General features: G+C 36.3%; 2 protein-coding genes across 2 annotated transcripts; one reads left to right on the top strand and one right to left on the bottom strand.

The window, feature by feature from the left end:
* The first annotated feature begins 715 nt into the window (after positions 1–715).
* On the top strand, positions 716–8,516 carry LOC143579782 (uncharacterized). Its single transcript, XM_077062988.1, has 27 exons — positions 716–799; positions 880–1,018; positions 1,091–1,162; positions 1,247–1,318; positions 1,396–1,467; positions 1,841–1,912; positions 2,024–2,095; positions 2,181–2,252; positions 2,333–2,404; positions 2,481–2,549; positions 2,631–2,702; positions 2,799–2,870; positions 2,956–3,027; positions 3,367–3,438; positions 3,513–3,584; positions 3,670–3,741; positions 3,811–3,882; positions 3,960–4,031; positions 4,117–4,188; positions 4,270–4,341; positions 4,437–4,508; positions 4,598–4,669; positions 4,762–4,835; positions 5,794–5,925; positions 5,997–6,335; positions 6,910–7,280; positions 8,026–8,516. The coding sequence occupies exons 1-27, from the start codon at positions 781–783 to the stop codon at positions 8,386–8,388; spliced, it is 2,874 nt and encodes a 957-aa protein (XP_076919103.1). The 5' UTR covers positions 716–780; the 3' UTR covers positions 8,389–8,516.
* Positions 8,517–14,666: 6,150 nt separating this feature from the next.
* Positions 14,667–16,272, bottom strand: LOC143579773 (cell division cycle 20.2, cofactor of APC complex-like). The gene is made up of 4 exons (XM_077062983.1): positions 16,204–16,272; positions 15,573–16,118; positions 14,900–15,481; positions 14,667–14,813 (listed from the first exon to the last, which is right to left on the bottom strand). Exons 1-4 carry the CDS (start codon positions 16,270–16,272, stop codon positions 14,667–14,669), a joined length of 1,344 nt encoding a protein of 447 aa, XP_076919098.1.
* Between the last annotated feature and the right edge of the window lie 3,039 nt (positions 16,273–19,311).

The following is a 19,311-nucleotide window of genomic DNA, read 5'->3' as shown; positions in this document are numbered from 1 at the left end:
CGTAGAGAACAACTTTAAATATATTAGTTATCTAATATTTTATTTGGTAATCCTTTTTTTATATATGACCCGACCCAATTCGACCCGACCGGAACGGGGAAACGGATCAATAATAATTTATATGCGGATTTGACTTGACCCAAAGCTGGAACTGGACCGACTTTTATATATATATAACTTAGTACCAACCCTAAAAATTTCCGACCCCTATAAGAAAATTTTCTGGATTCGACACTGCTTTCTCCAATGAATTCCTTACATAACCTATATTTAACTATTTTAAAAAGAGTGTTATTTAAATCATAATAACAAAATACAGCAGAAGAAGACAGATAAGAAAAATTCACCAAAGCAAACCGAGATGGGGGAATAAAATCGTATTATCCTAGTAGCGTGCGTGGGGGCGCGTGAGACAATGACAAATGTGTAAAAATGTAGGCAGTAGGGGAAACGGCAGTACGATCATGAGTGACGGCCGCTGCCACTTTTCTTTTCATTTACTAACGTCCATTCACCGCCGTTTACTCACTCTCTCTCTCCGCCATTAACACACTCTACTCCTCTATAATACAGTAACAAAACGCCTGCTCTCTCTAAATACCCTCTCACGCACGCATACAGTGTGACTCTTACCATCTATCATGCCCTGACTCACTTAATTGCACCTCATTATTATTGTCCAAGCTTTGTTTCTTTCTTTCATCAACTATGGTGAAAACAAAGGAGTTTGTTGTTTGTGCTCTTATTTCGGTGCTTCTCCTGCTTCTGTTTCCGTCGTCCATGTCTGTCAGTGACCAAGGTATGCGTGTACCGCTTCTTGTAAAATCGGGAGTCCAGTTGTCAGCTGTTTTATTTTATAATTGTTGTGTTGTGGTGCAGGGAAAGCGTTAATGGCGATTAAGGCGTCGTTTAGCAACGTGGTGAATGCGTTGTTGGATTGGGACGAAGATCATAACGACGATTTGTGTTCATGGAGAGGGGTTTTGTGTAATAATATCAGCACTACTGTCGTTGCTTTGTAAGTTTATGCTTCATTTCATAAATTATTATTATTATTATCATTATTTTAAACTTTGGGTTTTGAATTTAGGAATCTGTCCAATCTGAACCTTGGTGGTGAAATTTCCCCAGCAATTGGGGATTTCAGGAATTTACTCTCTCTGTACCTTTCTAACCTTTTATTTTTTATTTTTTAAATTTATTATTATAACCCGAAACAGTTAGTTTTCATTTGAATGATGAACAGGGATTTGCAGGGGAACAAGCTCACCGGACAAATCCCCGATGAAATCGGAACCTGTGTTAACCTCGTCTTGCTGTAACCCCACCCCCCTTCTTTATTTAACTAAACATTATATATATATATATATATATTATGTTGTTTTAAATTTGCAGTGACTTATCGGATAACCTGCTTTACGGGGACATACCCTTCTCCATCTCCAAGCTCAAACGCCTCGAATTATTGTGAGTTTATCATCCTGCACTATAACAGTTAAAAATGGGCTCGTTTACAAACAGAGCCGACCCAGTTCGACTCGTTTACCTTAACAAGCTGAAATGCCAACCTCATTAAAAGCTCGAGCCAACTCGTTAGCAAAAAAAGTTATAATTTTATGTTTTTGCTTTTTACACATGTTGAGATATACAAAAACAGAGTTAATATTTTGAAGTTTTTAATATGCACATAATGCAGGATTTATGATTTGTTTATACTTTTGATTATAATATTTATAAAATTAAAAAGAGCCAAGTGCGACTCTTTTACAATCTGAGCTGGCTTGGCTCTGTTCGTTCAAAAAGGAGCCGATTATGATGGTCAGAATCTCCATGAAAACAGGAATCTGAAGAACAATCAAATCACAGGCCCCGTTCCTTCAACGCTGACTCAAATTCCCAACCTTAAGACACTGTAAGCCGTATTCGTCCTTTTCGTTTTCCTATAAAAAGACGTCTTTTTCCCAATAATCTGAAGACCTTTCTTAAACGTGCGGTTTTGCTTTTCTTAATTTGATTTTTATAGTGATTTGGCACAAAACCAGCTGACCGGTGAGATTCCAAGATTAATATACTGGAATGAAGTGTTGCAGTATCTGTGAGTATTATTAAAACACGGTTAAATCGGACACACTTTTTACTAACTGTTTAATCTAAAGCGTTATGTGGCATTGCATGTGTAGTGGTTTGCGAGGCAATTCATTAACCGGGACTCTGTCTGCTGATATGTGCCAGTTAACGGGCCTTTGGTATTTGTATGTATTCCCAACTTATTAACTGCGCTTTAAATTCTTGGCTCATTTATTAAAAATTACGGAGTTATGGTTTTATTTAGTGATGTTCGCGGTAACAACTTGACTGGCACAATCCCAGATAGCATCGGTAACTGTACCAGTTTTGAGATACTGTAAGTCTCATTTTCGCTGAAGTATAAGTTGTTTATATATGTATGCATATGCATACTAAAATTGTTTGATCTGCAGAGATATATCTTATAATCAGATTACCGGTGAAATTCCATACAATATCGGTTTTCTTCAAGTGGCAACCTTGTAAACATCTGTCTTTTTTTTGGTTATTATTTAACTTGTTACATATTTATACTTTGTCTAAGATACCTTGTTATATTTTAGGTCACTTCAAGGTAACAAGTTGACTGGAAAAATCCCAGAAGTCATTGGTCTTATGCAAGCACTTGCTGTATTGTAAGGATTTCCATTATTATTATTTAAAGAATAACATATCCTGTTTTAGTTATGTGACTAATACATTGATTCTTTGATGATTTACTTACTTTTTAGGGATCTAAGTGAGAATGAATTGGTCGGGCCAATCCCGTCAATCTTTGGCAACTTATCATTCACAGGCAAATTGTAAGTATTGCTCCAAGTATCTCATGCTTGATTACCCGTCCCGCATGTTTGGTTTCTTTGTTTACACGTTTGTGAACGCCTACAGGTATCTTCATGGGAACCACCTCACAGGACCAATTCCATCCGAGCTTGGGAACATGACAAAACTTAGTTATCTGTAAATACAAAACCTATAAAATCCTGTGTCTTAAACTCTTAATATTTTAAAGAGAACTACACAAACGGTCCCTAAGGTTTGATCATATTGCGTGTGTCCCCGTATTTTAAAGAACTGCAAGCTTAGTCAGACATTTGTGAGATGGTTGTAGATTTAGTCCCCCACCATTAATTCCAGTTAGCTTTTAATGGAAAAGTAAAGCCACGTGCCATTTTAAAATTGTATGGACTAAACTTGCAATATGGTCGGTCGAACCACAGGGACCATTTGTGCAATATGGTCAAAAACCTTATATACCATATAAATATAAATAAAATTGGATGGATGTCTTTTTTTCAGGCAGTTGAACAATAATCAGTTGACGGGTGGGATTCCAGCTGAACTCGGGAATCTGGATCAACTTTTTGAACTGTGAGTTCACAACCTGGAATCTTTCATACACTTTTAAAAAAATAAAAAATCTTAACGGTTTCGGTTTTTCCTAGGAATCTTGCACTCAACAACCTTGAAGGGCCCATTCCTGAACAGATTAGTTCTTGCACTGCTTTAAATCAACTGTAAGTCTAATTATGTTATTAGTAATATCTTGTATTGTGTTTAATATTTTATTATTTTATACTCATTCTGTCATGTTCTTTGCAGCAATGTGCATGGAAACTTCCTTAATGGCTCTATTCCTTTGGGGTTTCGCAATCTAGAGAGCTTAACTTATTTGTATGTCAAATTTTTATAAGCAACATTAGTTATTATTTTGGATTTATAAGCTTAACATGTTTGCTACAGGAATCTTTCTTCAAACAAATTTAAGGGAAGTATACCGTTTCAGCTCGGGAGGATAATCAATCTAGATACATTGTAAGCTCATGTTTAAACTTTAAATCGTGTCGTATTTATATTTTTCATATAATGTAGTCTTAATGCTATGAATGAAGGGATCTTTCAAGTAATCAGTTCTCGGGTTCTGTTCCCGCATCTATTGGGGACTTGGAGCATCTTTTGACCCTGTAAGCACTAAGCAATCTGTTATATCATAATTTCATAATATCCATAATCATGTTTTCCTGAATTTAATTTCTATTTATTCAACAGGAATTTGAGCCGAAATCACCTTGTGGGTCCAATACCTCCAGAATTTGAAAATCTAAGAAGTGTTCAAATTATGTAAGTTTACTTGATCACTTTCCTTCCCAGTTTGACTTCCTTTAAACCAAACTGTTCTCTCGTCTAACTTTTGACGTTTAGCGACATGTCATTTAACAAACTCCATGACGCCATACCGATCGAAATGGGCCAGTTACAAAATGTTCTCTCTCTGTAAGTTGATTTTCTTCTTACTTAGCTCACCTTTCCGCATTTGACAGTTCATCTTTATTATTAACTTCTCTAATTAATAATATTTTTATTTGCAGAATCTTGAACAATAATGAACTTAACGGGGAAATTCCCAACCAATTATCTAACTGTTTCAGTTTAGTTAACTTGTAAGTTTTTACTTTTTATTCTTTTAAACCCGTACTTTTTAATTATTCTAATTTTATACATTAATTGATAATCATCTCACGTGCATCAGAAATGTTTCTTACAACAACATTTCCGGGGTCGTACCACCTACTAAAATCTTTTCTCGGTTTCCACCCGTTAGGTAACATTTTGTATTTTTTTTGTTTATTAGTACATCTGAACTTGTTTTATTCAGTTAATCTAATAATTCATGTTCTAAATGCTCTTTTCCAGCTTTCTTGGAAATCCATTACTATGTGGGAATTGGTTGGGTTCCATATGTGACCCGTATTCACCGAAACAACGAGGTATTGTTTAAAGTTTAATTTAATCTTAAACCAACCTTAATAATGCGACCAGCTTTATTAATGTGAATTAAAGCTGTATTTTTTTTTTCAAATATAAAAATGAATCAAAGCTGTATTTCTTTAAACTATTGTAGCTATATTTAAATCTTAGTTTCAATCTCCAATTAACCTTGAATTAAAACTGTAAGTTTTTTACTGTTGCAACCATATTTGAATTTTAATTTAATATGAAATCTGACTTAGTTAATTGTATTACAACTGCAATATTTTTTACGGCTGCAGCTATACTTAAATCTTAATTTAATTCTAAACCAACCCAACCATAACAAAATGAATCAAAGCTGTATTTTTTTTAACTGTTGCAGCTATATTTAAATCTTAGTTTCAATTTCAAATTAACCTTATTAAAGTGAATTAAGTATCATTTTTTTTCTGCTGTAGCTGTATCTTAAAAATTAACTTAATCTGAAACTAACCTTAACCTTTACTAAACGCTGTACCATTTTTGTATTGCTGAGCTATATTTAAATCTACATTTAATCTTAAGCCAACCTTAATTATGCTACTTTAAGCTATATATATATTTTTTTATTTCTGAAGCTATATTTAAATCTCAGTAATTTTAACTTAACCTTAATTAAGTGTTTATAGCTGTAAATTTCTTACTGCTGCAGTTATGTTTAAACCTTAATACTTTGAAATGAGCCTTAGTTAAGTGAATAATAGCTGTACCTTTTTTTACTGCTGCAGCTGCTAAATTTAAATCATAATTTAATTAAGTGATCTAAGACACCGCTGCAGCTATTATAAAATCTTAATTTATTTTTAAACCAACCTTAGTTCAGTTAGTTAAAGCTGTAATTTTTTACTGCTGCAGCTATACTTTAATCTTTTAATTTAACATTAAACCAGGCTTAGTAAAGTGAATTAAAGATCTAATATTTATTTTCTGTTGCAGTTGTATTTTCAAAAACGGCAGTTGTTTGCATGACATTAGGCTTCGTGGTCCTCGTTGCCATGGTGGTCCTAACCATATTAAGATCGAGCAAACCGAAACAATATACGAAAGAACCAAGCAAGGGATTACAAGGTTTCCATATTCAAATCTCATAACTAACATTATAATTAACTTTTTATAATTTCTAACTAACTTTCATGTAGGCCCACCGAAACTTGTGGTTCTTCACATGGACATGGCAATTCACACATACGATGATATTTTGAGAATAACTGAGAATTTCAGTGAAAAATATATAATTGGATATGGTTCTTCGAGCACGGTTTACAAATGCGCGTTAAAGAATTCCCGACCTATTGCGATTAAGCGGCTTTACACACAATACCAGCATAACTTTCAAGAGTTTGAAACTGAGCTTGAAACAGTTGGAAGCATTAGGCATAGAAATCTTGTGAGTCTGCATGGTTATTCACTTTCACCGACCGGAAACTTGCTGTTTTATGATTACATGCCAAATGGGTCTCTTTGGGATCTTCTTCATGGTGAGTAAAACGGTCTTGAATTTAGTTGGGCTGGGTAACGGGTTTTGGGTTAGCGTATCTAGCCCATTTAAGGAACGAGTTGTGCTCGTGTTGCCTGTTTTAGCTGGTTTAGTTAAAAAGGTCTATCCAGTAACTCGTTAATGACCAGTTTAGCTACACGGGTCGTGCTCACCTGTGTTCGGGTTGACTTGTTTAACCTATTTAACCGATACACACACACAACTTGATTATTACACGTTTAGATATAATGTGTTAAAACAAGTAGTGTTTGGGTTACAAGATTTTAAGTGTATGTGGGTTAGGGTTGATACATTTGACATGAATAAAAACGGGTTGGCTTCTCATTTAAACAGTCAGCCTAACCCGTGAAGTTAGTAGGTCGAGCCGCTAACCCGTCTAGCCCAAAATTTTTTAAAAACTACCATACCATTAACATGTTTACAACTTGGTGACATGTTTAGATAAATGGGTTGTGTTTTGTTGACTTGTTTAACTCGTTTAGATAAACAGCTCGAAGGTTAAACTTAACACGAATAAAACGACATCGGTGTAATGTGATTCATGTTTATGACAGGGCCATCAAAGAAGGTTAAACTTGATTGGGAATCCCTTCAGAAGATCGCGGTGGGGGCTGCACAAGGACTTGCTTATCTTCACCATGATTGCAACCCGAGAATCATTCACCGGGATGTCAAATCATCAAATATTTTGCTAGACGAGAATTTTGAAGCTCATCTTTCTGATTTTGGCATTGCGAAGTTCCTCCCGACCACTAAAACATATGCATCGACTTATGTTCTCGGGACCATCGGTTACATTGACCCAGAATATGCCCGGATCTCTCGGCTTACAGAAAAATCAGATGTCTATAGTTTTGGTATTGTTCTGTTGGAGCTATTAACGGGAAGAAAGGCGGTTGATAACGAGTCCAACTTGCATCAACTGGTACTAACCAATTTCTTTCTTGTTTTTATTTGAGGTTGCTGCTTAAGGTTAATGGTTGTGAATAAGTTGGCGGGTTGAATGGGTTTAAATGTTACACGATCCGTATTTTTATTCGTGTCAAAAGATCAACCCGAACACAAAATACTTAATATTGTGTAACCTGGATACACAATATTAATCTGGTTGGTGGGTTATAATCAAGTTGTAAACATGTTAATCTGGTTGAATTGTGAAAAAAATGGGTTAAGCGCTAAATTAGTTGGCGGGCCGACCCATTTAACTATTTTTAACCCATTCTTTACTACCTCTGGCAGTTAACACGTTTACAAATTGATTATTACCTGCAACCCGGTTGACATGTTTGGATAAAAGGGTTAAATGGGCTGTGTTTGGCTTAGGTTTGATCTTTGTGTCACAAAGATGAACCATAACCCGTATTCATTTAAAATCACATTAACTGGATATGACCTGTTTAATCCATTTACCTAAACGTGCCAATCAGGTTTGATGGATTGTAAAAGAGATGGGTTAAACGCGGGCTAGTGGGTTGACCTGTTTAAGGTCAACCAAACAGGTCAACCTGTTCACGGGGTTAGATACGCCAACCCAAAATCTGTAAAATTTTCATTTATTTATTTCCGTGTCATGTTTAGGGTAGTGTTGGAAATTGTCATGCCCTGGTTTAAAATCCCAAAATCTATTTTATGGGTTCCGAGCTCTTTTTGACTAGTTACCAATCATGCAGATATTATCAAAGGCGGATGATAATACGATAATGGAAGCGGTTGATCCGGAAGTTTCCGTTACATGCATGGATTTATCTCACGTTAAAAAGACGTTTCAACTTGCGTTATTATGCACGAGGCGCCACCCTTCTGAGAGGCCCACAATGCATGAAGTTGCAGGGATTCTACAGTCATTACTGCCAGCTGGCAAAAAGCCAAGTGTGGGTGGTGAGAAGAAGACGGGATATACAGAATATGTGACGGGAAAGGAGCTTCATTCTCAGCCACCACATCAGCAGCAGCAGCACAACGATAATGAGAATTCATCTGATGCTCAGTGGTTTTTCAGGTTCCGTGAACTTGTATCCAATAACACTTTTTAGGTTATGGTTTTATGGTAAAACTTGTTTTGGGAATTGTTTAGAATTATGTTTTGTGCTTTGGAAAAACTTAGGATAGTTTGAGATTAGGATTGAATGTTTGTTTGTCTTGATATTAATATATTTATGTAGTTAGACTTTTTGTATGGCATACTTTAGCGGTTTAACAAGTAACAGATATTGTGTCTATCTAGTTCGTTTATATAGGATGGATTGCAACGGTTTTTTTAACTTTTTATCTGTAACTAGTTAATCACATTCACTTTCCATTTGCAAGTTTCAATCAGTATGGTATGCAAGAAAATTAACATGAATCCGAAAGCATAGGGCCATCATAGAAAACAAACGTTTAATTGAACACACAAGATCTCCATGTGTAACAGCATCTAATTATAGAAATGCAGATGCATTTTGGGATATATATCTTTGGCTTTGGTAATCAAGCTTTCCTAATGCTAAGGATTCTGTCTTACGTTAGTTTTTTTTTTTCTATACTTGGTAGCCCAAATAAGAAAGAAGTTGTGCACATTGCGTGTCTATCTTCATTCCGAATAATTTTCAAACAACCTTCGTTGCAACCTTGATTATCCAAGCTCCTGCACCGGTAACTAATAGCAAAAACAACTCAAAATCATTTAAACAACCAGATAATTAATAAATAGAGTTTGTTTTCCTTGACGTGTTCTCAGAGTAAACCAAAAAATTGTTACCTTTTTAAACAATTCTTTTGGCGGCAAGCGAGAATTGTGTTTTGCATTCAATGTAAACCAGCTGCCATATATAAGAGTATTGGTTTACTAGTAGTGAATATTCAGACGCTTGAAAGATAACTTTGTGAAGCTGTTTCCAAGTTATCATTAGTGCAAGCTTTTACATATTCGGTTGTTGGATTGAGTTATATTTATTCGGGGACCTAAATTTCAAGAAATAGCAGTTAGTTATTGCTATTTTGTACAACTGCAAACAATTTAAGTAGCAAAAATACTGAAAATTAATACACATACGAGTTTTCTCTTGTGCTACCAATGCAGGTTTTTTTGGGAATACTAGCTTTAACTCTAAAACTTGAGCTGCCTTCAAACTTTGCAGCCTGTGAAAAAAAAAACCGATTATTTCATTGAATACGTGCACGAGTTTTGTTTTTTAAATTCTATTATGACAAAGTAGAGTTAAGTTTTACCTTCTTGGCAATCTTGTGCAAAAACAAAGCCCTGTGTTTCACTTGTGCAGCCTAATTACAAAACAAAAACATTAGTGTAGTGTTTAAAACAAACATAAGGAACGAACAAAAACGTCTCATTAGACCAGACGCTTGGAAAACTTTCATAGGCAGCTTGCCATTTTTAATGTAAATCATAATACCAATTTAAGACAGTCAATGTTAGCATTTGAAAATTTTATTTATAAACTAACATTAGTAATTATTAGAGTTTAGATTTCTTTACTCATTATAGGTTTTTTAAACATGTGGCTTGAGGAGTGGCGAACAACCTTAGAGACAAAAGGTTTAAAGATTAGCCGATCTAAGACGGAGTACCTCCAATGTGATTTTGGTGGGATAAACGACAATGAAGACGCACAGATCACAATTGAAGGGCAGGTGGTCCCGCAGGTAACGAAGTTCAAGTATTTAGGATCATTTGTACAGAGCGATGGGGAATTAGACAGTGATGTGACTCACCGAGTTCAGGTAGGATGGTGTAGATGGAAAGCAGCCACAGGTATATTGTGCGACAAGAGTTTCCCGACTAAACTAAAGGGAAAATTCTATAGGGTGACAGTTAGACCTGCAATGCAATATGGAACAGATTGTTGGGCCATCAAGAAGGCACAAGTGCGGAAGATGGAGGTAGCAGAAATGAGAATGCTACGTTGGATGTGTGGGCACACAAGGCTAGACCGAATAAGAAACTTTGTGTTTCGCGAGAGATTAGGGGTGGCGAACATAGCAGACAAGATAAGAGAGTGGAGATTGAGATGGTTTGGACATGTAAAGAGAAGACAGACGACGAATCCTGTTAGATCCGTAGAAAACATTACTATAGAGGGGAGGAGGGGTAGAGGACGACCGAAATTGACTTGGGATGAGAGGATTAGGCATGATTTGATAGACCTAAACCTCTCCGAGGACATGGTTGAGGATAGGAATTCGTGGAGAAGTAGAATTAAAGTTAAGGATTTTTAGAGAGAATTGAATACCTTAGGGCTTAGATTTAACTTATTTAGGTCACATACCATAATGGTATTTCCCTTACATATATTATTATTATAATTATTATTAGCTTTTATATAGCTGTTAAACTGTGATCTTATTATTAATATTATTATAATTAGTAGTAGTTTTTATATAACTGTTAAACTTTGATTTCCTTTATTTTGCTTCATACACATGTACTTAGAGTCGAGGGTCTCTCTGGAAGCCACCTCTTTATTCCTTTGGATAGAGGTACGGTGTGCCTACATCCCACCCTCCCCAGACCCTACTTATAGCTTTGCTGTCGGTGGGATTTTACTGGGCATGATTGATTGATTGATTGATATTATAGGTTTTTTAGTATGTCTGCTTTCCTATATATGTCGAGGGTTCTTATCACAGCATTCGGTCTCTTTTACACTATCCGTTGTATAAATATATACAACGAAAATTCATAAATGGAGGACTTGAACCATGCACACCTTATGCAAATAACCGAATTCTAGCTTCTGCCTTCTGGTGGTTTGGTTTTGACTTCGGATAGGAGACCGCAACTTCTCACCTGCAATCACTAATGGTTTCTGCAGCCTAAGAGTTTATAAATGGAAAACATAATATATGAAAGGAAATGAAAGATTACAGAAATAAACCTAGTTTAACAACCTTCCACAACCGCCGCCCAAATGTATGTCAGACCGTCTATTTTGCTTTGCCAAATGGCTAGCCGTAGGTTTCATGAACGATAAGTTGACCGAGGACTTTGACTTGGTTTTCACTTTATCTTGATGAATTTGACTATGATAATTCACACCTAAAGAACAAGGAAAACCAAAACAAATAGAGAAATAATCATACTTGTCTGTGTCTTCAATCATTGAAGTGCAAAAAAATTTAAAACTTGATAATGAAAAACTCTTAATTATGTTTTAGGGAAGAGCTAAACAAACACCACTGTCCGGACGCCTATGACATGTCGTATGGGACACATAACAGAAAGAAAATGATCACATGACCAATTTTAGTCATGCCATACAGTTCATGTGACATCATACAACATGTATGATATGACAGAGACTGACGTACATTTATACATTGATCCTTTTTATATAGAAATTAAGAGACCCATACACATGGGTGGTCCCACATATTAAACACTGTGCCACTTGACACATATATAACTTTTTAATATGTTATTATGTATTTGAACAAACGATTGAAACCATGAAAAATATTGTTGGGTCCGTCACTGTCCTACCATTGACTTCTCTTGAGGCAGCTTTATGATCATTGTCACAATCTGAATTGCTAGATGTGCTAATGGCTTCCTTTTTTAAGGATCTGCTTTTGTAAGGTTTCCTAGGAATGGATTTGGCTGCTTTCATCAACTTCATCTTCAAAATAAAAGCTAAGATAAAATAAATGGGCATGTTAGAGCAAATCTACAAGTGCCTCTTTCTATTAGATAAAAATAATAATCATAATAATGCCATAATCTTTCTGCATTAGTGTGCATGATTCGGTTTTGGGCACAAACCGAACCAAAAACTGATATTTTGGTATTTGAAAAACCTTTCGGTTTATAACTTTTTGTTTATGCCATTTGGAATTAAAAATTTTGGACTGCAAATCTCTTTTTGCCAAAAATAATGAACTTGGGTATGAATATTTTGGATATCTGGCTAGTTGATAATTAATTGATTATTATAAATTCGGAATAAAATATTTAGATTACACTGTAAACTAAGTTACTATAAATGTCTTAAAAGTAAAAATATAAAATTCGAATGGTTTTTTGGGTGTTATTTAAATGCAAAACCAAAACCAAACCATAAGTTGGGTGTTTACGAAAACATAATGGTGTTTTGGTGTTTAATTTTGATTTTGCATAAACTGTGTCATGATTTATGAATGAAACCATTAGCAATTAAATTCGTTTATCAAAAAACAATCGACTCGAATAATCAAACGGCTTACGTGACGGTGGATATTCACGAGCGTATCGGAACCAGTTTTCTGCTTCTTCGGCCTCCGACTCCGTTTCGTCTTTGGAAAAGTCATAATAATGATAAGCATCAAACTCGTATTCGGAATCAATATCTTCCGAGAACGAGGGGTCGCCTCCGACAAACTCCTCCATGATTCCCATTTCGGGTTCAAAGGGAATCAATGGCGGACGGACGGAGGGTGCAGAAGGTTGAGTTTCCGATTGATTTGAAACCACCGAGTCTGGAATTAGAGAGAGGTGGATGGATGGATATTCATATTCATATTAATATGAACCGCCAATTATTAGCGACGGTTGAAAATTAGCGACCACAATCTCCCCCTTGCTAACGGAATTTTGAAAATAATGTAGTGTGGGCCCAACCATATTTAAATATACTATATACATTCACTTATATTAATATAACTCGTTTAACAGTGGACCGAACTGATCTAAACTGGACGAGACCTTGTTCGTGTTCGTCTGTTAAGATTTTGTCGGACAAACGGACGGTTCACGAACACTCTACGGAACAGAAATTCGTGTCTGTGTCCGTTCGTTAGTATTGTAAACGGATGCTAATGAACAACCGAACACTAACGGACACTAATGGACAAACAAACACCAATGGATACTAATGAACGTTAATGGACAAACAAACATAAACATATCAAAATACTTAACATACACACTAATGAAAATTACACCACATTACTTAACACTAAAAAGAGTAATCAAACACATAATCATATCAAAATAATGTTTTGGTGTTCAAAACTCACAAACTTATAGTGTTTCACGATAAACAAGCTTCAAATTCTTCTTTCTTCAAGGAATTTCAACATACACAACACTATGAAACGGACATTACCAGACATAATTAGACGAAAGTTACCGGTCGTTCACGAACACTATTGAACGAACGCGACCTTTGTCCGTGTTCGTCTGTTAAACTTACCGAACAAAATTTCTTTGCCCGGATGACCGCCGAACGTCTGGTTCGCTTACAGCCCTACGTTTAATTGAGCAGGTTGGGTCCAAATTGACATTTTTTTTTCTCGTTTAATTAAATATGTTGGTAACTACAATAAAATATGGAAAAATAAAATTAGATTTTTGAATTAATTATAGTTTTTGTTCATGTGATTTAGCGAAAAATCTTTGTTCCGTTCCCTAGATTTGTTTTTGCCAGCTTTTCATTTCTAAGTCATTTTAGTAATTGAGAGTAACATCCATTACATTCTATGGCTAAACGGAAAAGTATGAATAGGTACAACTCTGAAACCGAGTTTTCATCAAACTGTATGAATGAAAATTATAACTTACCTGTTTAACCTATTTATTTATTTATTTATTGAATACAATCTTGTTGTATTCAATGATTACAATCCAATATACAGCCAATCAGACTGTTTGAGTTGAGATAAATGAGTTGGGGGTGTTTTGTCTTTACAAGTATTAGATTGATGACTTTGATACAAACAGATACATGAGTCAGTTTACCCCACCTATACGATACAATTGCTTGTCTCCACTAAAAACGGTTTAGATACCATGACAAATTTCTCTCCATAGTTGGTTCACTATAGAAATGAAAATGTGATTGGTTTTCAGGAAGGAATAGTTGTTACCTCATACATGGTGGGTGAAGATACTTACATGATGATATGATAGATCAAACCTAATTATTTTTGTGCTATGTTTCGGGTTATATTGTTCAACTTAAAATTAAATTAAATGTTTGATAAATAGTTTTATTCTACCTATGCAAAGATAACATAATTATGTGACCAATTTTCTTTGGTTTGATTTGAACATTGCAAATTCTTATCGATGTGCGCAGCTAGAAATGCAACCAACTAACAAGTAATAAAGCCTGTCTATTTTTTTTTACTATTATATTCATGTAAATAAGTACATGTGTGGAGTCAAAAACTTCAATAAAAAACGCATAACAACCACCAGCGTCAACTGATTTTAACAGTACTCATAACTATCAATCAAAAGCTTCAAAAGTAACCAGTCAAATAACAAAACAACTGCCGAAAAAGAGACATTGCAAGAGTCGTCGGCTTGCAAACCATTCTGAATAATAACAATGAATCAACGAATACAATTCAAATGCGTGAACGGGCCGGGCACTGGTTTTAAAGAAGCAGATTTAGCAGCAACTTGCAGACTCCCAAAGACGTTCCAGAATCTCAAAGTCTCATCTCCTGCAGCTGATGCCACTGTACATCCATCTGGACTCTGCACAAAACATATCAGATTGTTGTTAGTTGCCAATTTTGACTTTGACTTTGAAAACTATTTTGACTTTGAAAACTATTTTATACCTGTGCCATGAAAAGTACTCTGGATGTATGACCGGTGAGCTCAGCCATTTTGACCATTGACGGATACTTCCATAGAGTCAACTGGTTCTGACTGAACCCGTGTGAGCTCAACAGCTCGCGTTCACGTGTGCTCCATAAAAGTGAAGTCACCTGAGACCCGGTGTCAACCGAGTTCAAATACGAACCCGTGCGCGTGTTCCAAAACTTTATGCACTGGTCATCACCACCACCGCCCGAAGCAAGAAGGTTGGCCTGAAATGGGCACCACGCGAGCGCCTTAACTGCTGCAGTGTGGTCCTCCAGCCGGTGGAGCCACTCGGTTCGCGAGTTAACAGAACTCATTGATCGGTCCCAAATATGGAGGAGATTGTCGTTTCCGCCACTGGCCAGCTGTTGACCGGACGACGACCATTTTAACCCGCAGACTTCCTGGTGGTGGCCCGAGTATGTTCCCACCATGTGTTGTCTTGTTCTAACATCATTGTTTACGATCCGACCGTCCATCCCTCCGGTTGTGAGAACATGATTGTTCCAGTCCAAAGACCCGACTCGGGAATGATGGCATCCTCTTAAAGTTCTCATCTGTTTGAAACAATAAAAAGAGAATAATTTAGTTATTTGAACAGTATTCATCAGAAAGCAAAAAGTTTAATCATGAAAGAAAGATTAGTACCAGCTTGCTAACACTAGAGTCCCAAAGCTGGACTTCTGAGTTGTATAGTCCGACTGATATGTGGCGACCGTCCGGGGCCCACTTGACACTTGTAACGGGGCCCATATGATGATCAATGGTGACGAGTTCAGAGGTGGTGCTGTTGGTGGCGTCCCATAGATACACGGTGTTTGCCAGGGCGATTGCAACAACATTGTTGCTCCCCCAATCCAGTAGATTCAAGTAGAAGTCATCCTGAAGATCTGGTGCATCGAGCGTCCTTTCAGAGGTCTGAGGGATGTATCTGGTGATGGCTTTTACAGGTTTCGATTGCTGGAAGGAAGACCAGTAGTCGTCTGCAGGCGTCTGTTTGGGAGCAGGAGGCTTGTTCCGGAAGGCAAAAATGCGGGTCCTGTTGATGCCGAGGCTTTCGGCCAAACGCTTCCTGAAGGCATCCCGAGAAGGTGACGAGTTCTCCTTTTCCTTTGCACCTGCGATGGCTCCTGTAAGCACGCCGTGGGCGTAGTCGAAATCCATGGCTGACCTGTTGGGTATGAATCGATCCAACTGCAAATAGTAATAATAAACCCTAGATCAGTAACCGATTACAAAGAAGCAAAATCTTTCTTGATTGAAATAACGAGAAACTTACGTTTTCTGGAGAAAAAGTTTTCCGTTTGAAGAATCGATCGAGTAGCGGGTCTCGTGATCCTGCAGTCATGATGTTAGTAGTAATAATAAACAAAAAGATCAAACAAACCTGCAACGAAAAAGATCAAAGAAACCTGCAAAAAATATTAAAAAATCCTGCAAAAAAGAGATTAATCAACAACAGAAGAGAAGACAAAGGATGATGAACGGAGATGAATAAACAGCAGAAATCAATCAGATTATTAATGAAACAGTAATAGTAATCAGATCGTTGGCGATTGAAATTGTGTGATTGTGTTTGTGTGAATATGGGGGTTTATATAGGTTAGGGCTTTTGATGGTCGGCGGGTGAGTATTAAAATATAGCCGTTAATTGTAATCCTTTTGACATGCGCCCAAATCTCTGTTTTTAATTCTCATTTCAACATTTTTTATTTACAAATTCTTTACTTGATTCAACGACCGAGTTCTTCAAGAGGAGTAGTCATCATTATTTGGTTTGTTGATCACTTAAAAGAATGCTATAGAGGATTTCAACTTTGATTTTTGGTAAAACGTTTATTTCATCTATTACAGAATTTTATATACTCTAATTGATTACCCTGCTGTTTTTATCGATTAGGTTTTGGGTTATGCAATGATTAATGCAGTAACGTTAACTTACAATGGCATGATTGTACAATAAGCGAAGAATGCATTGTCAAACTAGGGTTAAATTTAGGATTCCCAATTCTGTTGACATGCGATGTACTACGCTAAATATGGAATGATTGTATTTAGATTAGGCGATGTTGTTTGTGAAGGGGTGGGTCAAGTGGGTTAGAACTTGGATTTTGTTTAAATGTGTTTATATTAGATTTTGCAACTAAATATAATATTTTATTTTACTTGTTCTTAGTCAAGGATTTAACGACATTAAATTTGATTTCAAATAATGTTTTTTATTGTATTTTCTACGTTGCAGTCCTTTATATACAACTTTTAATCTTAAGGTCGGCAGTCACAGAGCATACTAATCCGAACCTTTAGTAAATGGCGTAGATGACGTAAATCTCAAGTAGATCTTCCTACAATCATTTCCAGAATCACTCTATAAGGAAGCATTTAGAACCCTGGAAAGCTGGAACACAACATGTGCATAAGCATCCCTAGGAGAGCTATATCAACTTATTACAAACGCTCTTGCTAAGCTTTGTAATCAAAGAAAGTTCCTAGGTGATTATGAAAAGATGACCAGTCGTCTTGGCTCAGCTTGCAATGATAGTCATCTCAAAATCAAGTGCAAAGATGAGCATGCAGCTGTTCGAAAAAGTCCCACTTCTCGAAGAAGCATAGTAAGCATTATTTTTCAAGAAGAAAATTTTCTAATAAGAAGTACGTGGAAGTTCCTGAGGAGAAAATCCTTTGGAGGAAAGAGCATAGACAGATGCTACATTTGCAACCAAAAAGGCCATTTTGCAAGCAATTGCAAAGATAGAAAGAAAACCCAGGCCTTACTCCAGACGATCAATTAAGTAGAGCAAATTGATATCTCAGATTTAGGTCCTTATACTCACTCGATGACGAACCATGTAACATCTCGGATTAAAGTATGATCATACGCCGTCTTAGTAGCCAAAGCCTGATTCGCATGGCGTGGTCAACCGGACGCTCACATTTGTTTGCTAGCCATAGTAGCCAATGCCCAATCGCAAGGCAACGGTCAACTGACCCAACTATTTGCTCATGGTTTGATTGATTTATACTCACATTATTTTGTTTGCTCATTTATCATTTATTATTCATTATATATTATTATTAGTGTCAAAACTGGTGATTATCTCACTTAACATGTGTTGTTGACAAATTCTATGTTTTTTCTACGCATATGCAAGTTATTAGTTGATTTGAAGCTGAGGTGAAGAACGCATAGAAAGACTTTAGATAATAAAATAAATAATATTTGCTCTATTTTTCTTAGTTTTAGAATTATTAATTGTTTTGAATTATTATTGTCATGTTTGGAAACTTGTGCACTTTATTGGAATTTTTGAAATAAATAAATTAATTAGATATTGTCATATTTTATATTGTATGATAGTACATTGTGAGCTGTGAACCAACGGTTTGCACCTCGACATTTCTGCCTTAGGTTGGGGTGTGACAAACCAGGGGATAGAGGAATATGTTCAATCTGCTATTCCGATTCAGATGATGAAACAGATACAGATTCCTCAGACACAGACAGCCAAAGCAGTGACATTCGTCCAATGTTTATGGCAAGAGCTAGAGAATCGTCCCCAGATCCTCAAATTCCATAACCTCTAGTCAAGTTCAATCTACTGCTAAATCACTGCACTAAACCCATCCCAGCGATTGCATTGTTAGACTCCGGTTCACAGAGATCAGTCCTAAATCCAAGCATTCTACCCCCCATTATTGGTGCCCTCACAAACAGTTTTTTCTAACTACTAATGGTCAGAATTTCTCCATCGAAAAAATTAGCAAGCCAATATACATTAGACTATTTTCCAAGTATGTTATTAGACATAGGTTTTGGGATCTAGCATCCATGGAAGAGACCTTCTCCTTGGTTGGGATATTATTTTCGAGCTACCGGAGATGACGCTTTTTGGTTACAATGGAATTAAATGGAAGGAGTACGTCAATTCATATACCACAATCCATAGTCTCCATGAAAACCCATACTCTCCCCATCCTAAGGTAACCCAAGAAATACAGCATGTCCCTGATTCCCTATCAATATTGTCAGAACAAACAGTACCCCGGTCTCCCATGATGAAAAGGAATACAATTCAGTGGTACGAAAAGCAACCACATGTTGTAAAAGAAATAAATAAGCCAACTGATGTGATGCCATTAATAAAGATTCCCACGCAAACTAACAAAAGAATCCTTCAGACTGAAGCTAGTGATGAGTATTGGGCAGTGGTACTAATTGCAGAAGACGACAAAGGTGTCAGATCAATATATGGATACAAAAGTGGCACGTTTGGTGAGCCAGAAAAGGACTATCACTCCACAAACAAAGATATCATGGTGGTCAAAAGAGGAATTGAAGAATTCCACTTTCACCTTGTCGGTCACAACTTTTTTTTTATTGAAATGG

Source organism: Bidens hawaiensis, unplaced genomic scaffold (genome assembly GCF_021521415.1).
Source record: "Bidens hawaiensis isolate Kalapana, Puna unplaced genomic scaffold, B.hawaiensis_p1.1 tig00001463_1, whole genome shotgun sequence".
NCBI classification, from domain to species: domain Eukaryota; kingdom Viridiplantae; phylum Streptophyta; class Magnoliopsida; order Asterales; family Asteraceae; genus Bidens; species Bidens hawaiensis.
Note: the sequence above shows the minus strand (reverse complement) of the source record. Positions and strands in the feature narration are given on the sequence as shown.